The 24,341-nt window shown below is 39.5% G+C and overlaps 1 protein-coding gene across 2 annotated transcripts; it reads left to right on the forward strand.

Moving 5' to 3' along the window:
• The first annotated feature begins 861 nt into the window (after positions 1-861).
• On the forward strand, positions 862-23,330 carry spats2 (spermatogenesis associated serine rich 2). Of its 2 annotated transcripts, XM_061057889.1 has the most exons (13): positions 862-950; positions 4,531-4,807; positions 6,053-6,132; positions 7,751-7,859; positions 8,426-8,475; positions 8,733-8,955; positions 9,700-9,879; positions 10,034-10,169; positions 14,221-14,279; positions 16,540-16,649; positions 16,926-17,028; positions 18,701-18,849; positions 18,948-23,330. In XM_061057889.1, the coding sequence occupies exons 2-13, from the start codon at positions 4,783-4,785 to the stop codon at positions 19,197-19,199; spliced, it is 1,476 nt and encodes a 491-aa protein (XP_060913872.1). In that variant the 5' UTR covers positions 862-950; positions 4,531-4,782; the 3' UTR covers positions 19,200-23,330. The 2 variants fall into 2 exon arrangements, with proteins under 2 accessions (XP_060913872.1, XP_060913871.1); XM_061057888.1 differs by lacking the exon at positions 862-950 and having other exon boundaries at positions 4,498-4,807.
• The last annotated feature ends 1,011 nt before the right edge of the window (positions 23,331-24,341 follow it).

Genomic DNA, 24,341 nt, shown 5'->3' on the forward strand with positions numbered 1-24,341 from the left:
ATGGACTACAAATCTTGCAAATGTGTGACCATTTTTTCTGTAGATTCTTTTTATTTATTTATTTAATCTAGATGGAATTATCTAAATTAATCAAACTGATTGGTCAAAGGTGAGTTTATGTTATGATATATTTTCCCTTTGGGTGTATAAGATTTTTTAAATCACACATAGCGCATCACATTATATACATTATATTTTAATGGCTGTGTCAAGTGCACCACCAGTAGCATAATAAAATGATTGGTATCTGGTATATAAACAACACACCTTCAGAAGGTCAACACTTCTTTATTATTTTATATTCAGGTCTAATTACAGATTTTTTTCCCTCAACTGTTTATTGCTTTAAATTAAACATATATTTTCATCCCTGCACGGGTTATGTACATTTCTTGTATAAATCTATTTTTAATTTCACAGTTTATTCAGGTATTCTTTAAATCTTTTCTCGGGTTAATATATATGTATGGGAGGGGGGAGGGGCGTCGGTTTGTAACAAATGTTTCATGTCACGTACGTCTTTGTAACCTGCTACTGGATGCTTTGAATTTCCCTCGGGATCAATAAAGTATCTATCTATCTATGAACTTAACTGTGAAGATATGCACACAAAATGCGGTGTACAAATATTAAAATATGAAAAACTTTAGAGTAGAGTGAGTTTCCTTATTATCCTGAAGAATAAGTTGTACAGCTAGACATTTACTCAAAGTAGATCCTCACCAAATGACGATTGACGGAACAGAACACATGTTGAGACACGTCTCTACGCAAACAATGTGTTAAAAAAAAGGGGGGTTGTTTGAGTCCGACCTGGCAACCCCGGAGGAGTCTTGTCTAGGAAAATATTGCCCACAGCAGACTACTTGGCAGTGAAGACGACTGGCGACAGGAGCTGCGGCAACCCGTTACCAGAATCTACTGTGCAGTTTTTTTTCCTCCAACACCAAGTACGTATTTAATATTATTCGGCCTCCAGCACGTAGAGAGAAAAAACCCTTTTTTGCTGTTAAATTTAACGCTTTCATTGTAGCATAGCTGTTCAATTGAGTGGCTAAATGATGCCTAATCTTACAGCACACCATTGAATAACACGGCTAGCTAGCTAATGCTGCATTCAAAGCTCCATCACTAAAGAAGCATTCACACTTTAGTCTGCTTTCAGTCGTGTTCAGCGTCGCTTTGGTCATTTCATTAACGTTTGAACGCAGATTCTCCTGGTCAGTGACGCGGAGTATTTACAAAGCTAATTACAAAAAGCTGTGATGGTGGCAGGGCTAACTAAAACGGAACCCTCCGGACTTCAGTCTTTTTTTTATATATATATATAGATGTGTGTGGAATAATGTGCCGCTTTTGAAAAAAACCAAAAAAGACCCCGTTGTGCCAGAAGGAAATAAAGCTAAAGGTTGTAATTAAAAGTTGTAACATTTGACACAGTCATCATGTGTCATGATTAATTCACGCCGCACAGCAGAGGTTTTGGTGAGCTGCCGTTAACACCAAGTTTGATGTTTCATGACCAAAAGTCGTGAAGCTCTTGACCCAAAAGATATTGTTGGAGATCCTGTCCAGTTTTTTTTTTTTTTTTTAAATCTTGCATTAAAACTAATATTGAATCCCAAGCGGTGTAGATAAATGCATCGATCAATTATCGAAGATCGAGCCAAACGATTCTCGATAAATTGCTGCGTGAAAACGGCACAGCCCCTGTCCGATATGCGAGTTTTAACTTAATTTAAAAACCCCGTTTTAATCTTTCTTGCACGGCACGCGTAGAGCCCCTTATGTTAAAGCTCGTAAACTAAAAGATGACCGGTGATGATGTCATTTTTGGAGCGAAGTATGCCTAGAAATTGCACTCATTGACCTGCAGCCGTTTTGACTTAATTATGCTACTGCGACAGAAAATAATCTCTTGGTTTCCGTTCCACGTGTCACACATAACCACTTTATTTTTAAGCTCCGTACTTCTTCGCGTTCAAACAAACTTTTGCAGCGTTATTTGAGTTCTGCTGACTTTGCGCTTCTTCCACGTTGCGTCACTCAACACACCTGGCTCCTCTCTCTCTCTCTCTCTCTCTCTCTCTCTCTCTGTCGGCGGATTCATGCACCATCCCTCTTGGTAAACATGAATGCATCCTCCTGGTGTTTGCGTGATCGCCCTGTTGCAGTGTCACTTGTGTTCATTGTGCTTGTTGTGTGAGTTTTGACGTCTGCAGGAAGGTGTGGTGGAACCTGGACCGTGGCATGCCTGAGTCCTAATCAGGAGGGTGTGGGGTTTGTGCAGCGTTTAAGTTTCCCTTTCTGCAGAAGAGGGTCAGAAAGAGAAACCGAGAGGAGGAAAAAACAGCTGCTGGCCATTAAAAACCAGCCCAGATTGCTGAAGGCCTTGTTGACACATTTTTAAGACTTGAAGGGTCATAACTGAAGCAGACTCGGTTTTGGTATCAGTAGATTATTGATTGCTCAGCAGGGGGGATGACATGTTTTCAAACTCAGATTATACAGTTGTTACTTTCTCCTCCTTCAAAGTGAAGAAATGGAAACAATCCTTTTATTGTTGTATTGCAAAAAAAAAGTATATAAAAAAAATACAGTGCAGACTTAAAGCCCATTCTGGACCCTTCTACATGTATGCTGGGCTTCAAATGACCAAACAGTACACACATTTAGCCAGAACATTTTTTTTTTTTCCACCACTGACCAGTTCTGAACTTTTAAGTTTGCTCTTGTGAGCAGATCAGTTGGATGAGGGAAGTTTCTGAATCAGCTCTGATGTCATCTTTTGGCAGGTTCATTTTTATCCACGTTGCTTGTAGTTTTCCCAGTTGGACACGGACATTGCTTTTATGAGACGCCTCTTCACTCGGGAGAGGGGAGAGGGGGAGGGGGGTGTGTGTTTTTTTTCTCTCTTTTCTGTTTCTTTGTGAAACTTCTGTTTAGTCTTCATCAACCAAGCATGAAATGCACTAACAGATACAACAAGAAGTCGTCTTTTTATGTGCATGTGTTACCCGATCTGTTTAGTGTGGAAATAATCTTGAAGTTAAAAATTGTAGCGTTCAGTGTCACACGTTGAAATGAATTGATAGCTTACCTTTTAGTATATTACAATTAATAACTGTGCCAAGTTTGGGAATGTAAGGAGTACGGGTGACCGAAAAGGGATCTTTGGGGCCGATACCGATATTAGGAAGAGAAAAAAATCAGACGCTTTAATCATTCTGAGATCTGTAGAGGTAGACGGATTTAGAGATATTTTTGCCTTGATCCCTCAAATGCAGTTTTTAAAACACTTGTAATATGTAATGTTGACAAGATGGTCACTCAACTGGAAAGTTACTGTGCATGTATGTGCATCACCGTGTGACACTCTGGAGAGTGGTGACGCTTGTTTAAATCCTTGAAACCCACTCTGCTGGTGACAGCCACAAAGAGAACTGCTCGTGTTATACAATGATACTCACATGAAATGCTGTTTGACTGGTGAACATATCTAGTAACATGGTAATGATTTGTTACTGATAGTCACTAGTAAGGAGTATAGAGATATCTGTGTATAAATGTCAGGGCTTAAACAAGAGGGCGAAAAATACCGGAAAAAATGATACTCAATATAAGAGCCCACTTCTGTAATCACTTCCTGAAGTGTTTGCATTTCATTATTCCCTCCTCTGCTTGTCTAACAGCTAAAACAACGACTGTGTTCAAATAAGAAATGTGTTGTTGAGTCATCAACCTTTTTTAATAAGGTATAAAATAACAACGTACCTGTACTATATCAGCATGACTTCTAGCAGTAGGCTTCTTCTCTGTTGCAGTTTTTCTGTCGAAACGAGAGTTACAGATTTGAAAAGTTAAGCGCCAATCCCTGTTCAAAGGCACAAATTCAAAAATCTCAGTTATGACGCTGACTTGATCAACAACCGTTTGTGCAATCGTTCATGAGTTTGGCTAAGGGAAACTCCAAAATGCTTGCCGTAGTTCTCAATCATGACTGTGAAAAAACATGTCAAATTCTTGACTGCACAGTCATCCAAAGGGCCCAGACCATGAAGGCGTTGTTGACATACTGTGTTTCCCTCATCACATTATTATCAGTCCCCCCCTCCTGCAGAGAAGAGAGAAAGGGGGACGTTTTCTTTAAAGATGTGCGTCTGTATTTTCTGTCTAACTTTCCTTCCTCCAAACTAAACCCAGTGTTTCTGCCAAGTGCAATATCAACTGCAGATTTTTTTTTTTTCGAGAATGCTCTGCCAGACAGACAATAACTTACAGAAATCTGTTTTTCATTTATAATTCATAGCCGGAGGAAACAGATTTCAGTTGATTTATATTCACATTATTTTCTGATCGTACAGAAGAGGAGATTTGGTGGCTGAGCATTTTGCTGCACACAGCATGGAAACAGGTCATTTCAATGCAGATGTTTGTTTTCCACATCCTAAACCGTGGCACTAAACCACGTTCAGTGTCTGGTTATTTTAACACATTTCTTTCTGCCTCCTCCCTCCCCCCCTCCCCCAGATTTGGATCAACTGAGCGGAGAAACAGGAGGAAATCCTGAATCCTAGCCTAAATGGTGAAGACGTGATCCGAGCCTCATTCTTCCAACCTTCCTGCCAGATAGTTGAAAGCCTTGTTGGCATCTTCTCTAAAAGTGAAAGTAACCAAAACGAGGAGCTCTTTTTCAAACACCGGCCTCAATCTATCTGAAGGGTTAGAACAGTGTGAAGAAGTATATGACACAGCGTTTCCTGGACACTTCTGTGTGACAACATGGCAAAGAAGAACAGCCAGAGGGGTACGTGTTCGCTTTATTCACTTATTTAAAAGAAATGAGCTACCGTAAAACTTCAAATAAAAGCCCATTCCACTCTAAGGCCCAGTCCGCTTTACTAACGCGGCCTTGCACCACGTATTGACAAATAAAAACGGGTCTCAATTAGAGTCCCTGATGCGTTTAGTGTTTGAATAATTTTATAATAACTTCAACATCTGTCCAAGAAAGATGGAAAAAAATGCGAGAATGTTTACCGGCCGTGCTCTAGTAAGAAGCAAGATCAAACTAGAAATTCATGATTCATTTTGTTTATTGCACATTACTGCAAGTATTGTTTGAAAATAATTATGGGCCCGTCTCGTATTGAAGCCTGTCCCAAATAAAGGCAGGGTTATTTCATGACTCACTGAAGTCAGTAAAAGCTATTAATAGAAGTTTTACGGTAATTAAACATCAAGATTTAATTGTAAATATTAGTTGAAAAACATGTTGCTAAATGATTGAACAGGTTAGGGTATGCCTCCTTGGCTTTTGCCAGGATTATAACGGAGTAGTTGTAAAACTTTGAGTGTAGTCTAACAGATGGCGTTGCTTTGAACCGAATAGTTATTCAGGAAATAGTTGTGGACATTTACAGTGATATTAACCTACTTTCACTTACAGGGAAAAACAACTTTTATAAGGGACCCATATTTTCTTTTTCCCCGTCTTGTCTTTTTAAAGGTTGTAGATTAACTCTGGACTTTACTCTGCTCCCTCACACTCAGCTGTTAACTTTTGTTTATCCTGTAGAAAAAGAAAGAAATGCCCTCATTTATTCCTCACCTTCACTCAGCTGCTGAACTGATTGGTTTTATTCTTTAGTCTGATAACAGAAACCTTCAGGTTTTTCAAAGCCGTCACTGATTGTTAGTCATGTAAATAAGATGCAAATTCCAGACTGTGCAGCCACAGATGTGATGACTTTTTGTCATGTCCTGGCTGGTGGCTGAAGTGGCGATGTGCTCAAATGTTTTAATAGCTCATCCTGTACTGACACGGTGCCGTTGGTTGTACAGTGATGCCTACAGAAAAAAGTATCAGGCTTCAAAAGAACAAATAATGTGATTTTGATGCATACACGTGGCTGACTAGTCTTTCCAGGAAATCTCCATGTAGATGTCTGTGGCTTGTTTTGATTTGCAAATGATGTGCCACAGTGGTTTTGCATATGTGATCCAAGCCCTGAACCAATAAGGAAGTCTGGTTTTTGACGTATTTTTCTAGATACGTCCGGAGTCGTGTTTGACACTCGCTCAAAGATGGTGATGTCCCAGGGAGGAACAGCTGAGAGGATGAAGGAGAAGGTAAGACATATTACACCTGCTGCAATATGAGAGCCTGCGGATTCATATCTAAGGGATACATTGACACCTAAAACCACAAAATATGTGTAATAATCAAGGGCTTCTTTTCTGCTCACTTAGTGAAACATTTCCACGCTGTGTTGGTGGATTTGTTCCTGAGCATTGACATTCAGTTCCTTTACTTCTGGGCTCTGAACAGCAATTGCCCAGTGGGCTTTTTTTTGGCAACAGAAAACACAAGAGGGCAAGTTATCGGAGCATGAGCAGTAATACTAAAGAGAAAAGAAGACTCTTGAATCTTACTCCTGCCTATGCGCAATAATTTATCAGTGTCTGTAACTATTACTGAGTAATTCAAGAGTTTAAAACCCTTAGAGAACCTGAAAGTCTGAGGTGTTTGCTTGAGGTGCTTAATTTATATAATGCCATATCCTCTCAAACTTGTCTTTTTTTTAAAACTGCTAATACATAAGAAGGCACTTTAGGGAAAATTAGACTGCACAGATTATCACCGTGGTTTCATTTTGTTCTCCATTGAGAGTTATTTATGTTTTTGTTTTCTGAAAAATATTTTGTGGGCTTTGGGCCGCATCATCATTTTCATGATCTATTAATCTGCCACATGTTTTTTTTTGTAAGAAATCATTAGAAGTTTGACTTTTGAATCATACAAAAAACAAGAGCCAAAGTTGATGTCTTCAAACAGCTTTTTGAGTTGGAGAGAGTCCAAAACCAAAGAGTTATTCTGAGAAGTTCAATATGCGACTGGAAAGACGGTTACTGTATGCCCACTGTGGACAAGCTGGAACAATCAAAATGTTTACATTATTTGATTAACTTTCTAAATGTTCTGTTTAAAATGTTAATCCAGTACTAGTGACTAATGTTTTAGTATTCATACCTTCTACCATGTAGTAAGTGTCAGTGGCAAAACTTCTGAAAAATGCTTCTGTGTGCTTTGGATAACAATTAAAAAAAATAAATAAAACTACAGCATTGGGTTTGTGTACACATCTTCAGACTCTATAAGGATATTGTTTCATTTATTCTTTAGTTGTGTGTTTGCGTCACAGACTGTATAAAACATGAACGTAGTCTCGTAGGTGTTATGGAGCCTTACGGTGGTGGTCGCCATATTGGAGGTGCTGACTCTATACTTGACTTTTGGTCAATTTGGAAATTGGCCACATAGGTGGAGTTGAGTTGGGCCTTTTAGCCTCTGAACAAACAGCTACAAACCTGTCGATCAAATCAGCCATGGCCTTAGTATTGCAGATCATGTATTCTTTATGTAATTAAAAGTGATGGGTTATTGGAAAATAACCCCGGCGATCCTGAACAGGCAAAGCCTCAAAGTAGTATTGGCTTCAGGCTTGTTTCACACTATTTACCTTACTCTGAAAGATGATGATTTTGAAAATAAGCAAAAAATAATCCTTGAAAAGATTGTTTACATTTGTGGAATACAAATTTGAAGCACAGTACATTTTTCTGCCCTTTTTAGTTAAATGTTTTTTTAATGTTGAGACTCATTCTTGTGAACTTCCTGTTGAGTCACCTTGGACGCTATTTGAGATGGTGTTGAACCCTGTTCCTCTTGTGCCCTTCTTTTTTACAGATCAGTGCTGTCAGGGCAGTCGTCCCCAACAAAAGCAACAATGAGATCGTGCTGGTGTTACAACATTTTGAGAACAGTGTGGACAAGGCCGTCCAAGCTTTCTTAGAAGGTATGAGGATGTCATTGTTTGGCCTTAGAGCCTTCCCTATAAATAATAAGAGCATGTATTTACATGAAGTCACACAGAACTGGTAATGTGGCATATTTAAGGGCAATTATGGTTTAAAGAGCGTTAATCACACCACATAAAGAGAAGAATGAAGAAAGCATCAAGGATGTTTTTTTAGTATTATGACACACACCTCAATGACACACCACTGGTCTAATGAGTCCACGAGAACTTCACAGCACTTCACTTGCTTGTTCACTGCATTTTACTTGTATGTTTTGTCCCGGCATGAAGTCCACGTTGCTAAGTTGAACCTTGAAAAAAAGAATTCACGCCACGCTTTGCATTCAGACGTCTGAGCGTCATTTACACGCCTCTAGTTTCACAAGTTTAAATTTAGAAACAGGAGGTTCTCCCTGCACGTCACACGTCTTTGTTCCTCTTTTAACCGGTATCTAAACATCGCCTGAGGGCCGTCAGATTTTTCAGATGGGTTATTACGACATTTTACAGCCTGTGAAGTGTCTCGGTGTGCTTTCGTCATCACTGTTTGCTTTACGCCACAGGCAGTGCAGTGGAGATCCTGAAGGAGTGGAATGTCACCGGTAAAAAGAAGGTGAGAACAGGAACGCCGCCCGTAACTTGAATACCTGTATGTTGAGTAAGCATTGAGATATTTAAAAGTATACAATGTCTTTCTTCATTTGTAAACCATCCTGGCCGGGCTTCAGGCTTTATTTTAGCTTGGGCTCAAATCAAACCTTTTTCACTGTGTGAACTGAGTTGTTCCGAGTCACTGCTCTGATTAGTTTAGAGATAATAGACAAAAGGAATTTAAACAAAGAGGTTTGACATTGATATCTCCATGTCCAGCCCAAGAAGAAAAAGAAGCCCAAGCCTCAGGTCGAGGCCACGGCAGAGCCCGCTCCGCCAGATGCAGAATTGCCCGAGGAGGGCAAAGACGAGATGAACGGCTTTCATGCCAACGGATCGGTAATGGACGGAGATTCAATTGATTCTCTGAGTGAACAGTTGGACTCTGCCTCCCTGGATGCAGCCGAGCTGGACTCTGAACTGGCTACATCCGAAACCACCGGTAATCACAGCTCTGACACACGATGAAGGCAAAGAAAGAGAAGGCTAAAGTCTGCGCAGATCAGTTCAAAAAGCTCTGTATGGGGTTTGAGCTAGACTGTAGTCACTCAGTACGCTTACATGCACAGTTAAGTCTAGCTTGGGTGATGGCTCGAGTAGGTCATTCAATTGGACTGCTGTGTTAGCATGTGGCAAACTGGATGTTTGTGGAGGAGTGAAAAACGTGGACAACTTAACTCCTTTTTTAAATTTCAAACATACTGAACTCTTTTGCTTTTTGTACAGATTCGATGCACACTATCCCTTTTAGTTTGTGTTGATATCTTAAGGCACACAACAATGCAACTTCTGCTATGTTGATCCAGTTAAGGGGCAAACATACAAAAGTTATTGGATCCCTAACCACATTTACTAGATGTGTTAGTCCGACCTCAAGAAATTCCACTTTGTGGGATTTCAATCGGACTAACATGTTGACATTTCTTTAAAAGTCCAGTTTGAGTCGGACTAACACAATAAATCGTCTTTTTGTAAGTGCATGTAAACATACTGAGAGGTCTTACTATATGTGACTGAATATTTTGTCCTATAATATCCTCCTGTATACCAATTTCTCTTGGGGAATCTTAAAGAAAACCTAAATATCCAAATAATCTGCTGACTTTTCCGAAGCGTATCTTTCTCGTTTAAGGAGCTTTAGTTTGCAGACCGGTGTATTTACTTGTTGTTGTTTGTCGTCTCTAAGGTCCAGAAGCAGAAAGTGTTGGTAGTGCCCCAAGTCCTGCCTTACCCCAAGTGGTAAGGAATCACCATGGTCCCAGAGGCAACAAGAACCGACACAGGGCAGGATCAAATTCACAATCGTCTAGTTCCTCATTAGCACTGACCTCTGATGAGCAAGGATCATCAGGAGTCAAGAAGATGGGTAAAGAAACCTTTTAACTCTTAACGTTCAAAATGACCTTGTCCCGCATAGAGTTTATTGTCAGACGACCGTAATAAAGTGATGCACTTTGGGTTGTTACCAAGGCACGTCTTCTGAAAATATGACGCTTCCCTGTGTTCCCCTGCTGCCTCAGCTCCGAACATCGACCGCTCTGTGAAGGACCTGCAGAGATGCACTGCCTCGCTGACTCGCTACAGGATGGTGGTCAAAGAGGAGATGGACTCCTCCATTAAGAGAATGAAGCAGACATTTGCTGAACTTCAGACTTGGTGAGTCCTTGTCTTTTGTTTGGCTGTACTTGAATCTTACGTTGACAAAATACACATTTTTTTTTTTTTTTTTTTTTTAAGGGAGAGATAACAAAACTCCTTTTAAGGACTTTTCCACTGCAGGAACATAGATTGTGTTGCTGTTTGATAGTTCCAGTTCTTAAAGGCGTTTACTCCAGGTGGAGTACTTCACTAATGGTTCCAAAGTGTAGAGATGAGGGTTGCAGGGTTTCCCTTCACTGCTTTACTCACTGAGGACTACGAACTGTTACTCCAGCAGAAATCTCAGGACATATGATGGCACTTATTGTTTTTTGTTTATTGACATTTACAAACAGAAGTCTGATTTTCTGCACATTTCTTTGAACATTTAGTCCCAGGTACTCCTTTTTTAAAAACATGGATTATTATGTAGCCAGTTTTTGTATGGGTTTTCACAGTCAAAGATTAGGGACCTGTGAAACTCAGAGCACATTACTCCACTGATGTAAAAATACATTAATTAAAGGCTTTGTTTATGCCAAACTGTGCGTGCAAGTATACAACAGAGATGAGTAGTTATACTTTATTATTGCAGGTTGTGTTTTGTAATATTGCCGTCCCTGCCTTAGTTGCATGTTCGCTGATTCCGGTGGGGTGTTATTAGTTTTTTATAGGTCATGCTGCAGTCAAAGTGCATTTTTCGTACCTTTGTCCGACTTGATGACACTGGTTCACCACTTTGCATAAAGCGAAACTGACTGTTACAGGTTTCACAATTCCTCTGAATGATGATGCACTATTCTAGAGTTTTTGAACACTAAGATGTGGTGGAGTATTAAAACTATGAAATCCATTCAAATAGAAAAGAAAAGAAAATGTCTTGTGTCATTATGTTTAATAAAACGTTAAGCTGTCAGCGGGATGTACTGTGCATATTAGTTATACCTCAAAACAAGCACAGTGCAGGGGGCAGAGTTCATCCCCAGGTGCTTGTTCCCTGATTAGATCACAAACTTCATAAACACCACAAGCAGACTGAAGATTCACTTTTTCAGCTGTAAAGCAGTGATAGGGGCATGATTACTCAGCAGGATGAGATGACGTTAATGATGGTGTTATGGATCATGCAGGGTTATAGATAAAGACTGAAGCTTCAATATTACACGTTCATACGGGATCATTATATTTTCTGTCACCATTATCCTGGACGTGATAGTTGCAATGCACGATAATATCCTGATTATCACAATAAGCCCTGAACTCTTATAACAGTGCTGGAATATGTTCAAAATGATATTACCTACTATTTAGTGGGGGAGGGAAATGACTGTCTACTTTAGGTGTTGATTGAATATTTATTTAATAATCTAAATAGAAATGTAAAGTCTAATCCAACCCATAAATATCTCAATTTAAAGAATGGTTTTCCTTTTTGAATGATTTTTGTTTTTCTGTGACGGGAAAAAAAAAAGTATCTTGCCTTGAGTGGGATATATTGGGCAGATGATTTAAATAATTTTTTTGTACCACTGCATCCACTGAATGGCCATTAACATGAGTGAACACAACGTCAATCAGAGCTTCCATGGATTAAAGGTGATGTGGTTTTTGTGTAAGTGCCAGAGAGAAACCACAACTTGGAAATTGTGCGTAGTTTTAAAAGTCAAGTAACCACTATCCCTTAGCTTGCCAGTTTACATAGTAACTCAACTCTGAGTACACAATCAAATATTAGACTGACATCGTTGAATAATGTCATATTAAAAAGTATGACACAACACTCAGTGAAACACCTAGCCAAGTAGTACAAGGCCATGCCATTAAAGTGATTATTGTAGTTAGCGGTGCGTTAAGGAATGTCGATGAATAGCCACAACATTTACATGTTGAATAGAGGTGTAATGGTACAGTTAACCTCACATCTTTGTTTGTTAACTTGATGCTAACACATAATGATAATACTTAGCATTGTGAGCGTGGTCATTTTAACTAGGGCCCGGCCGATATGGGATTTCTTGGGGCCGATACCATTATTGATATGAGTGAGCGAAAAATCTGATACCGATATATTAGCCGATATCTTTCTTAGATCTTGATCTATAGATAGATAGACATGTACACATGTATTGTGTTGACGCAGTTATCAAACACTTGTGGAAAAGAGCTGTGCATCACCGCTTGAAACTCTGGAGAGTGATAATGCTCGTTGTAATCTATTTAACACACTCTGCTGGTGACCGGGAACTGCTAGTGTAATACAATGATTCTCACATGAAATACTGTTTGACTGGTGAATAAATCTAGTAATATCTGAGATAAAATTAGCCGATACTGATCACTGGATAAGCTATTATCGGCTGGACGATAAATCAGTTGGGCTGAAATTTTAAGGTAAAAAACAATTAATATGAAATATACGTAAGCTATATTACTTTACAATGTTAATGAATGTTTAAGAGATTCTAAGTTAGTTTCTTAGCAACTCTAAAGTATTGAATGCTACAGTTGTGTAATTGGTCAAAAGGCGGTGTTTAATTTAGCTCAAATGATCAGCAAATCAAGGGGGCGGGACACTGCACCTGTCACTCATTTACCTTACAGAATGGAAGAGGTTGCTGAGTTGCTCGGCTGTCAAAAAAGAAGCCCGTTTAGAGAGATGTTTTTATTGTAACTTTAAGGGTTCTCCTAATCCGTTGTATATTTCAAATGCTGCCTTCGGACATGAACTTCTGACGTTAGGACAGTCGAGTTCTGAAATGTTCTGGTGTTGACTTTCACACGTGCACTTCACAGCATTAGTCAGTGTTGAACTCACTTGCATGACTTGATAAACATTTTTCGATTTACGTGAGTGTGTGTACCTTGGTAGAGGCTGCAGAAGAAGCAAGAGGATTATTATCTACTGTTGATAGAACATATAATACAGACCAATAGTGTGAGCAGTCATGAAGAGAATAAGCCAATGACACTGTCCTCAGTGTGAGTGGAACATTTACTTTGAGTTATAGGGCGGGGTGATGAATGTTCAGACTATTATCCTGTGTGTTCAATGGACGCCCGAGGCAGACATGCATTCATACATTTTACTCTGTTGCGTATAACAACAAGTACATCCAGTTGTTTATTTTTAGACCTTAACTATTTTTAGTCTCATATCCCCAGAGTTTCAAAGGCACCCAAAATCATAGAAATAAAAATGACTTTCCCCTCTCGAGTGGGGCAGAAAATGATCACAAGAAAATATGCTTTGTTATCTCGAGAAATTGAGAGAAACTAATAGGTTAACATGTGGAAACAAGCTTTGTTAACTTGAGACATGTCAGTGATTTAATCTGTGATGGAAAAGCTCAAACGTACCGCATCACAGGGCACTTAGTTTGTAGACGATAAATATGGATGATTAAAGGGTTAAAACGGAGCCACTCAACCAAGAGAAAGATACTGGTAAAAAAAAATGTTGTATTCTACTGTCAGAGTTTCCAAGATTTTTTAAAGTACCTGTAGAGTGAGCGTTAAAAATGCTTCTGTGCAGTAAAAACATTGAATTCATCTCCTTATTGTGGTGACATTTTTGGCTGTTATGGGATCTTTGTGACTTAGCTTTTAAACTCTGACAGTCTTCATTTACTTCAAGTGTTTAAGCAGGAAACATCATTTTTTTCAAACAACTTGGTACCATGTGGAAAATAACAGATGAACTCATGCAACAACGTGAGCTTGATGCAGGAAGCAGCATCCACTTTGTTAATAATTCTTTAATAATGACCTGTTTTCCTTTTTACATATTTGATTTTCCACCACAACATGTTAGTTCCTGCATTCTGGTGAATATGTATCTAAGTGTTGGTTATCCAAAGTGTCTGCTGTAGTTTTGCTGTTTTGCTGTTTTGCATTGTCATTCTGTGACTCTGCTCCAAAAGCGGCAGCTGCCTCTTTGTTTAATGTTATTGGAATTGATTCTTAATCTCAGTGCAAAGTCAGCGTTCACAACATTTCCTCTTATCTTGAAGTGAGCAAAGAAAAATGACCCCCCCTCCCCCCCCCTCTCTTTGTCTTCTCTTCTTTCCAGTTTAATGGACAGAGAAGTGACCCTACTGGGGGAAATGGACAAAGTGAAAGCAGAGTCAAGTAAGTACAAGTATTTTCAAGATTGTAGCCTGAACTTAAAAAAAAAAAAAAAGCCTGCCTCCAACACAGCACCTGGGAGCTGTTAGTATCCCTCATATAATATGATCACCTGACTCGAGGGCTTCTGACCTAAATCACTTCCGGAAAGGTAGTAAAAGAGATTTCTGTGGAACAGCAAGCCCCAGTTTCTTCAAAAATGCAGCAGTGCCCCTGAGGGCTCAGGTATACCTGGAGCATACCTCTGTGTATGTATGTGTAACATGACAGAGCAAGACTGCATAGTTGTACAAGTAGGCCATTCTCTCTCTCTCTTTATTCTGCCCTCTCAGTGTGGAGTGTTGTGTGTTCCAGGCCTGGAAAAAGAAGTGAATAGTGTCAGGTGTCAAGGGAGACTCAATGCTGTCTTTGTGCGAGGTGTGTGGGGAATAGAGAGGAAACCAAGAAATGCGAGTGTTTCTTCGGCTTTACAAAAGACAGGTTTCCCGTAGATGTGTTTTTGCTAATCAGCTTCCTCTAAAACTCCTGTGTTCCTCTTCGAACCCTCTGCAGGAAATGTGTAACTGATAAACTGCTCTGCACACAGAGATATTCAAATGAAAGAACCCTCTAGCCGTTTTCACATGTAGTCCAAAGGAATGACAACATCAACAAAAGAGCGGGGGAACAACTTACTTGCGAATATCCTGCGGCGTTCTCACATCGGCCCACTTGGACATGCAATACAAAGTTTGGCAGTTTGCGTTCACATGTAAATCTCCTCCGGGAAAGATCCAGAGTTTTTCAGGAGATTTCTGCAAGTGTGAAAGCTTTATCTGACTGTTGTTTAGTACAGTCCATTGTTTATGATCCATATAGATCTTCAGCTTACATACTTTAATCTTCAAGAAGACATTTAAACGTTATTTATTTTGTCTGATCAACATTTCAAAGCCTGAAACATTGAGTTTTATATCCCAAATAGGACATAGAGCAGCAGCTCTTAACAATGAAGCAACTGGAACCAGGATGTTTTTTTGAATGAATGAAAAACTTATCGGTTAATAATCAATGCTAATCTTACCAGAAACAAATTTTAACAAATTAATTCTCTCACCTCTCATCAAAAAGTCTGTGGATGTTTTTCAGGCGTTGGTTTGATCCTTTCACCGCTTCATGCTCTTTTATAGAAGTGTGTGACACAATTTCCTGGAGTCAAATTCTTTCTTGTTTTGTCAAGGCAACGGTCCAAAACCAGAAGATGTTCCCGTAATATTTTATCCACACAGACAGGGACAGCAAATCCTCCCATCTAGAAGCTTTACCCACACAATGTTAAGTCATTCGATGATCATTAGATTATTAAAAGAAGTGATTGACATTCTGTTTGTCAACTAATCCGTTTATTTATGCGTCATTTCAGCTTCACATTAGTGCAGTGTATGTTTCTTAAACGGTGCTGCATGTATCTGGTGTCAGTCCTTCAGGATCAAAAAACATCCACTTTATTTTAGTTTCTCCTTTGCCAGATTTTCAGCATCAAACAGAAATAGATCACACATTTTCAGAGCAGCAGGAGATTTCTTTAGATTTTCTTCAAGTACATCAGCAGACAGGACAAACACGAGAGATCTTGTAGAGCTGAAGTAAATGAATACCTGCTGTCCAAAGAAATGAGTGCTATTGAGTTTGAGGTTCAAAACTGAATCCAGGTCACTGAGTTTAAATATAGAGAAGGAAAAAAAAAAAAAACGTGTTTTAGTGTGTGATGACACTTGGGTGACATGTTTGTCTTTACATCAGCACGTACAGAACATCTTGATTGGAAAGCGGCTTTATCTTCGACCTTTGTTTGCCTTTGGATGTCACAGTCAGTCAGACACACTTTGAACTTTGTCATTTCAAAAGACCGCAGCTGAGTTCTTACGGGAAAATGAAACTTAAAGGGAAGGGAAGCATTCGGGATTGCAGGGAGTTTTCGTGCTGAGACGGAAATGATTAGTTGATGAATTATCAGCAAATAGTAATTGATGGTTATTTTGAAAATGAATTCATCACATGAGTCACTTTTAAAGAAAAATACAAAATCTACGTCATTCCTTACTGACATGGTGATATTCCCTTAAATGGACCAAATCTGTCTGAATATATTTATGGATTTATAAGAAAGACAAAAAAACACAGTGCTTGAAATAAATAGAAAAATGTCCTTATGATTGGTGACCTATGTTCTCCTCATGACAGAGTTGCATATCTGTTAAAGATGACATTTTGTATGTTTCAGTGATGAATTTAGACGCCCGGCAGAAGAGAGCAGAGGAGCTCAGGCGGCTGACAGATCAGTCAGGTTCTATGTCTGAGGAACAGTTGACTGAGCTGCGTGCAGACATCAAGGTACTCTTAACAATACTGCAGCTCCGGTTTGGCCTTGTGTGTCTTATCTCTTAATGCTTGACTCGGTACACACTACAGCTGAGAACATGGGGAAATGGGGGTTCATTTTTGAGGCACAGCTGAATGCAGATTTTAAACACGTGGACAAAGAGGTTTTTGTCCACTCCAAGGTTAGCAAAAATGTGATGAATATAGGAGAGTAACTACATATACATTTACTTACTGCTATGTGGAGCGTGCTGGTGATTCACATGATCTCTCTTTCTTTCTTCACAGCACTTTGTGAGTGAGCGTAAATATGACGAGGACCTTGGAAAAGCTGTGAGATTTACATTTGATCTTGAACCGCTGAAGGCGAGCATCATTGGGTTTGGATCAGGTACAGAGTCCTTTTTCATCTGTTATGTCTCCCTTTTTTTTTTTTGTTTGAGTTCTCTAGTGAAATTTCTAAAAATAAACTCCCCTCCTCCTCCATCTTATTATAAATTATAAAAACATCTTCCCCACCAATCACGAAACACAAACGCAAGCATATCAGCTTTTCAGGATTTTATCAGCGGCAGCAGACTGGGAGTACACTGAGAGTGGCTAATACGCTTTGTATTTAAAAAGGTGTATTTTCTCTCTAAATCCCTTAAAATGCCTCATTTTCAGAGTTAAAGAGCTGAAATGAGAACGAAAGACATGACTTCCTAAATCAGATTTTTTATCTCCCTTTTTTTTTTTTACCCATAATCATCCTAAAACTTAGTCAGGCTTAACGTTACCTTGCTATATAAACATATTCCTGTCAACCTAAGATGAGAAAATCAAATGAAGGAGTGAAATATACAACACTATATTTAACCATATACTACAATACGCATACTTTTTTACTCTACTACAATATCACTTTGCATTTTCCACAGAATTGTTTTAGCTCCCACGCATATTCTTGAGGTGATATTTTAATAAACAGAAATGTGTTTTAGACTTCACATCACTTTGCCGACGCTCACGCGGGGATCTGTTTCATAAAGTAGGACTATAAACAATCCCCTATAGAAAGAGCAAACTAATATCTGAAATAAAAAGGGATTTCTGTACATCTTCAAGCCGTCTGCAGCTCAACCTGTTTCTCCTCTCTGCAAACTTAAGAGAGAATGTCTACGCTCACCGCACGCCGCTGTGGGCCAACCTTTTATTAGACTCATGTTACACAATCCGTCTCAGACTGTACCACATCACTTTTTAGATGGTTTGAAGAACGCCCTGTGAATCACGTCATGAGATGTGTTTTTAAAACGGATATCCGCTCGTCTATCAGCAGCACTCTCATGACGTGAAAATATGTAACACAAATACATCTTACAGCTTTAAAGCTCCAATAAATCTGCTATGGAGGTGCTTTTTGATTTCAAATTATAACGTGTTTCCTGTAAAACCAGAATGATGTGGAGGGACTTGTTATTATTGATTTGTGTTTAGAGCAGCCAAAACCTCTAAAGGTTGGAGCTAACCCAATCCCCATCATGTTTAATGAAGAAAACACAGCATCAATCCGTCTGACAGTAAACTCTGCAACAAGCCTGGCTAATGACACTGCTTGTTTATCGGTTCATCGTCACTGTCAGCTTGTGTGTGTTTGTTTGTTTGTGTGGCTGCTCTTCCTTTGAGACACAAATGACAGATGTGGAAGTTGTGTTTATAATGACAAACATGAAGTTGCTGTGGTTAACGTTTGACCGTCCACTTCCTCAGATGGTGAGGGGAACTTTGCTATCCCGCTAACTATCTTGCAGGTCCTGAGCTACGAGCTAGTTAAGTCGGTATCTTAAGTCAAAGTGGAGGAACCTTAAAAATCCAAGTTTTTTTTGTTGGATGTAAAATAAGTATACACCCCCTAGGAAAAAACATGAATTCAATATTTGATTAATATACACAGTGACTTGGATTTTTAGTTTGATTTGATGGGCACTTAAAAACCTACAGCCCCTCATTTAGTAACACTGCTTCATAATCCAGTGCCATGTTGCACTGTTACTGATTGAACTTGTTTGTTTTTTTCACAGTTTACCATCCACGTACAGGCTACTCAAATCGGTCCCGCTGTAGCTCGACATCCTCTTCTGTCACCAGCCCAGGCCTGCTAGAAACGCCTCCTCCTCCTGTTGTGACCCAAAGCGCCCCCAGCGAAAACCGCCCTCCGCCAAACAAACAGGTCGGCTGCTTGAACCTTCTGCGGAAGCCTCGACGTTAACTCAAGTTTTGTTTACTTTCGGGGCGACCTGGATAATTCTCGTGTTATTCTCCCCTCAGATTTTCCAAGGCAACCGGCGTACTTTCCAGGGACAGGGGTATCACTCGGGGGGTCAGCGGTATAACGGCGGCTCCTACCACAACAGGAATGCCAGTCGTGGGAACCACCGCTACCACGGCGACGGCGACGCTCCTTCGACTCACTCTAACAACTCGAGAGGTCCTCCCCGCTCCTCCTCATCCGCCTACAACCAAGATCGACCCTCTCATAACGGGCTGCCCCAGAGGCCTCCGCGGACGCCCTGCCCTTGACATTGGAAACCCTCGTTCTCAATCAAACCCGTCTACTTTCCCTCGCACTCTCCTCTCCTCTCATCTCCCCCACACCCTACACACTCTTCCCCCCCCCCCTCTACTAACTCCTTTCAATGAAGAATAGAATACAAGTTTACATATTTCTGTAAGTTGAGCTATAGTGCCACCTCTCCGCATCAATCCATTCATTCCTCAAACTTGAAAAAGCTCTCACTGCTCTGTAATCGCTCCTGCTTTTGCATTTCTTCCATTCTGTTTAAGGTAACAGCTTCTATCTTTAGGCCCCCCTTGAGAGATCTCATTGCTATGCTACAGTCAGTTCTCTGGCATTAATTTGGGCAGAGACTGACAGGACTACCTGCAACAACTTGTGCACTATTGAAGTTGAGCTCTTAGTACTATTTCTATTTTTGCCGTGGCTTGTGTCAGCTCTCTGACTTTGCACCTCAGATATATATATATATTTTTTTTCTTTTTGTCTCCCAGAACCATTTCAATGCCTTCACCGTGGAAAGTGAAGTGACAGCGCAGAAGTAGTTCTAGCATTAAACAGGGCATTTCTGTCATTAGGAGAGTAGACATGCAATCAACACTACAGACTATCGTTAATCTTTGTAGGCTTAAAAAAAAAAAAAAAGAAGAAGAAACATATCAAACTGTAATCCAGAGCTTTTTGTATGGCTGCTACAAACTGTGGGAACGTGTTGACGCTCAAAGAACTTAGGAGTGTTTGAGGGTAACTGAACAGAGAGGTTGCCTTCTTAAAGGAATAGTGGGACATTTGGGATGCTACTCTTTCCTTTTCTTAATGGGTAATTTGATACCACTCTTATTTCTGTATGCCCAATTTGAAGCTGTAACCTGCAGCTGGTCAGCTTTACTTAGCATGAAGACTGGAAGATCGTGGAAACTTCAATGTGTTGGCCTGCGAGCCTCTTTGACCTCATGTCTAACTAAGTTTAAGATCACAAGTCTTAACGGTGTATCGTTTATTTGGATCATGATTTGAATTCAAAAAGCCTGATATGATGCCCCGCATAATCAGCTCAATAAGAGGTCTGCAATAAAAAAAAGAACAATATCATATGTCCATTTAATACAATCAGTTTATTACTATCAAACAACAACAAAAATGCTTTAACAATATAGTTTCTGACCTGTGAGACATTTATCTGGGAAAACAATCTGTTCTTCATATAATCACATATCCACCTGAAAGATGACAACAGGGAGGTTTTGGGCTGTCATTGATATTGTTAATCATTAAATAGATATGTAGATCAATTTATCATTACACTCGCACTAATTAGCTCTGAAGTTTTTACAGCTGTAACACGCACACAAAACAAGTTTGTGGTTTAATGGACGGGAAGAGCAAAGCGATCTGTTGACTCATCTGCGGTTAGCTTACCAGCCCGTTGGTTTTAGCTTCTTGTTTACATTACAGTAAGAGTGACATCAATCTTCTCGTCTCAACTGCCCAGAAAATAAATAAGCAAACAAACGTGGCACTGTTCCTTGACACGCTTTCCTCAAGTCGGTGATGAATCGCCCTCCCTACGGCCAGCAGGGTTACCGTGTGTTGCTGTTGTCCTCGGCTTGCTGTCCGTTCTTTTATAACGAAGAGAGGGCTCATTACCTTTTTTGTAGAATGATGTTCAATATGTTCAAACTCACAACAAAGAAAACTGTCCACATGCTGTGTCTTGACATTTACTCTGGATTTTCTTCCACTATCATCTGTGTGATCTTTTGTCTTTTGTTATATGCACATGAATGGCATATTTCTGACGTGCTTGCCTTCAGTCACAGAGAGACTTCACATTTGCCTTTTCTAGAAACGTGGATGTCTGCATTACGATGGCTTGCTAATCAGATGGTACTTGTAGAGCGGACACGCAGTTTATGAATATATGTGAGAATAAGATGCAAGGTCTTTTCTTCCCCTTTTTTTATATTCTCACTGTACCCGTTATGTGAAAGTAACATTGATCAAGCTGATGAATGATTAGGATGGTTTTGTTGATTTCTCTTTTTTTTTTTCTTTCTCTATGGCTGCCAAGTAGATGCGTCATGGCTGTTTTGTCTCTTTCCAGCTTGTAACTAAATGCTGGTGAGCACCTCATTGGTGATCTTTTTCATGGCGTGTTTTCTCACAGTGGGCTTGTATTTTAGGGAAAGAGACCCCTGGTGACTCCTCGTCTTCTTGTAGTTATGTACATACAGTTTGTTGAGCTGCAAGGCTGTGGTGTGAAACTGGTGGTAACATTATTGCTGCGTCTTCTTCATAATGCGTCGTCTTCCCTTGAGCAGACTTTTGGTAAACATGTATTTAAAATGATATCTCCCCCCCCCTCCTCCTCCCCCCCCCCCCCTTTTTTTTTGTGATCATAGGGAGATTCTTATAATTTGAGATTTAAAAAAAAATATTTACCCCAGTCATTATGTTTTTGAATAGAAAGAGAAAGGGGCACCATCTTGTTTGCTATCTTTGACAGTTATGTGCTGTAATGACACATAAATATGTAACCTTGACTTTAAAGAGTAGTTCAACAATTTTGGAAATACACTTCTGCCCGTTTTACTCTTTAGATAAAGAATAAACTTTACTTTTTGGTGTTGCTTATTGAGGTGTGTTGTCAAGGGAAGAATGTGCTCATTGTTGCCCCTTGTGGCTGTCGGGTGAATAACACCCAGTCATTCACAACTTGCGGCTTTGGTGCACTGCAATGAGGAAAAGAAGACACAGTTCAAGAAACTGACTTGGCTGATGAATTAAATAGAGAAATTTAAGCTTAATTTAAAGTATTTAATAACATTATTTTTCGATTTTTTATGGGGGGAAACACTTGTTTTGTTAACGCTATGTTTAATAAACTGCCCGCTCCTGTTAAAGAACAGCGCACAGCTTAGGTGTCTCACCTTTGTTCGACGTTTAAAGATTTATCCAAAGTTAAACAAGGCGACTTAACAAGGAAACTGTTTCAGGTCTGAAGTTTAAAAAGTCCTTGTAGCAACCCTGCACCAAAAGCTCTTGTTAAAACGCTGTATCTTTATTGATACAAGACTACATGGTGATCTGGTAATTGGTACCCAATTGGTTGCCAGGCAACTGCTCGTAGCAGAGTCTAGCTAGCGCTTCCCCACTTTGTGAAATACCGATTTACTGTGTTTACACCTGCGTATACGTGTGTATTTCAGAATCAACAAGTTTACGTGTTAGTGGGTCTTCATGCTACCTGTTCCCCTGTCGACCTGCTCAAATCTAAGCTACCAACTGCTTCTTAGAAGTCTCCTTGTCTACTGCCAGAAAGCGTAGAAGTGTATTTCCAGAACTGACTATTCCCATAAGTCATTTTGAGGTGTTCTCCTATGCTATAACGTCACAAAGAGTTTTACTGACTGACACATATTGTACCAAACTATTTTCCTCATACAGTTCTCTGCTTGATGATAGTGGGCTGCAGTTTCCAGGCAGCAGATGATAAAAAAAAAAAAAAAAAAAAATCGGCTTTTATTCCAACATATCTCCGATGTTGGACTTGTCAAGACTCGGAAGAGAGATTTTGTTTGTTTCACTTTAACCACTTTTTATTTTTTGTTTTACATTCCAAACTGTAGGAATTTTTAGTTTATCGCCAAAGAAATGATTTCGTCCTGTTTAATGTGTTGCCTTTTTTTTTTTTTTTTTCTTTCTTCCTCTTCTCTTTCAACTTGTAAAGATGTTCCAAAGGGGATAAATTCAACACGTCACCTTCTCTGCTTCTCATTCCCAACCCACTATTATTTCTGATTCCTTACTGTATATACATTATGTAGCTTTATAAGTTTGTGCTCACATGGGGCATTTTGTATGTGATATTCATATTAGGCATAATGGAAGTTAAAAAATTTAGTTTGTTCATTGTTTCAGTAATCTCTGTGTCCTTCCTCTCAAGACGACCTTTCTGAGACAACTGTAAACTCAAGTGCCTTTTTCTTGTCTCCCACCGATTCTTCAACGTCCCCTCCACCAGAATATGGACCAAAGACATAAACCGTCCCAAACACCCCTCTCCTCTCTTTGCCCCCCACTCACTGAATTGCACACTTTTCATTTACTACAAATAAACAGTTTGCAATATTGAATGTGCTTGTTTTCTTTCAGCAGCTATAATCAGATTAACTGAAGGTGACTGAACTGAGGTTTTAACAGGAGGTCAATGAGAACAACTGCAGGGTAGGAAGTCATTCTATGTACTCTCTTCTTTTGACTCCATGCGCTGCAAGTTTGTGTTGGGAGAAATGTGAGCAACAGATTTATTGGTTTGCCTTAAAAGCAGATCTGAACAGTTCAAACACAACTTTTAAAACACACAATGTCTGCACAGCCAGCAGAGGGCACCCTTACTCTTAGAAAAGGCTTGAGGAATTTCAAGTGTGCACTATTATAAAGAAAAATCTGATCTACATAAGCAACAAAAATACAATGCAAGTGTATTCTGCTACAATTAATTGTCCTGCATTCATAATCCTAGTTCAGGAATAACAGAAATAAGTATTTGATACCTAGAAATGTTTCGTCAATGAACAGGTAAGTGTTTTTTAAGAAAGCTGTCCATGTAGTCCTGTGATTCCTGTCCTCGGTTTTGGACCCCTTCTCAGGAGAAAGTAAAATGATGTCTACCTTTTACCTTTTTTGTTTGCTTAAATATGAATCGCACTCTGAAACTGAAGCGTCACCATATTACCAATGAATGTAATTCTCCCGTAACGTGCCTTTAGTTCACTCAGGTGTTCATAGGTATTTGTTTATTTTACTGTAAAGACACTTTGAACAATTTACTGTAAACTGTTCAACATCTCGTTATTCATTTTCATTTAAACAAAACTATGCAAAAATGCTTTTCACAGAAATGTCACCTTTGCTCTTCAGTTCATATGATTCAAATGTTTGTTGTGATTACATCACTGGAGCTGCCCGTAAAGGTTATCGAACCTGTCGTGAAAGGTTACTGGAGAAAGTGAAACCAAATATGCTTAATACTTCTAACTCAAACAAAACTTAATTGATACATTTGAATGGACTTTTCTGAAACATGCGAGTGTAAAATGTTTCTCACTCCCTGCTGGTACCACACTACTCATCCTCTAGATCTC

This window comes from Labrus mixtus, chromosome 15, assembly GCF_963584025.1.
Source record: "Labrus mixtus chromosome 15, fLabMix1.1, whole genome shotgun sequence".
NCBI classification, from domain to species: domain Eukaryota; kingdom Metazoa; phylum Chordata; class Actinopteri; order Labriformes; family Labridae; genus Labrus; species Labrus mixtus.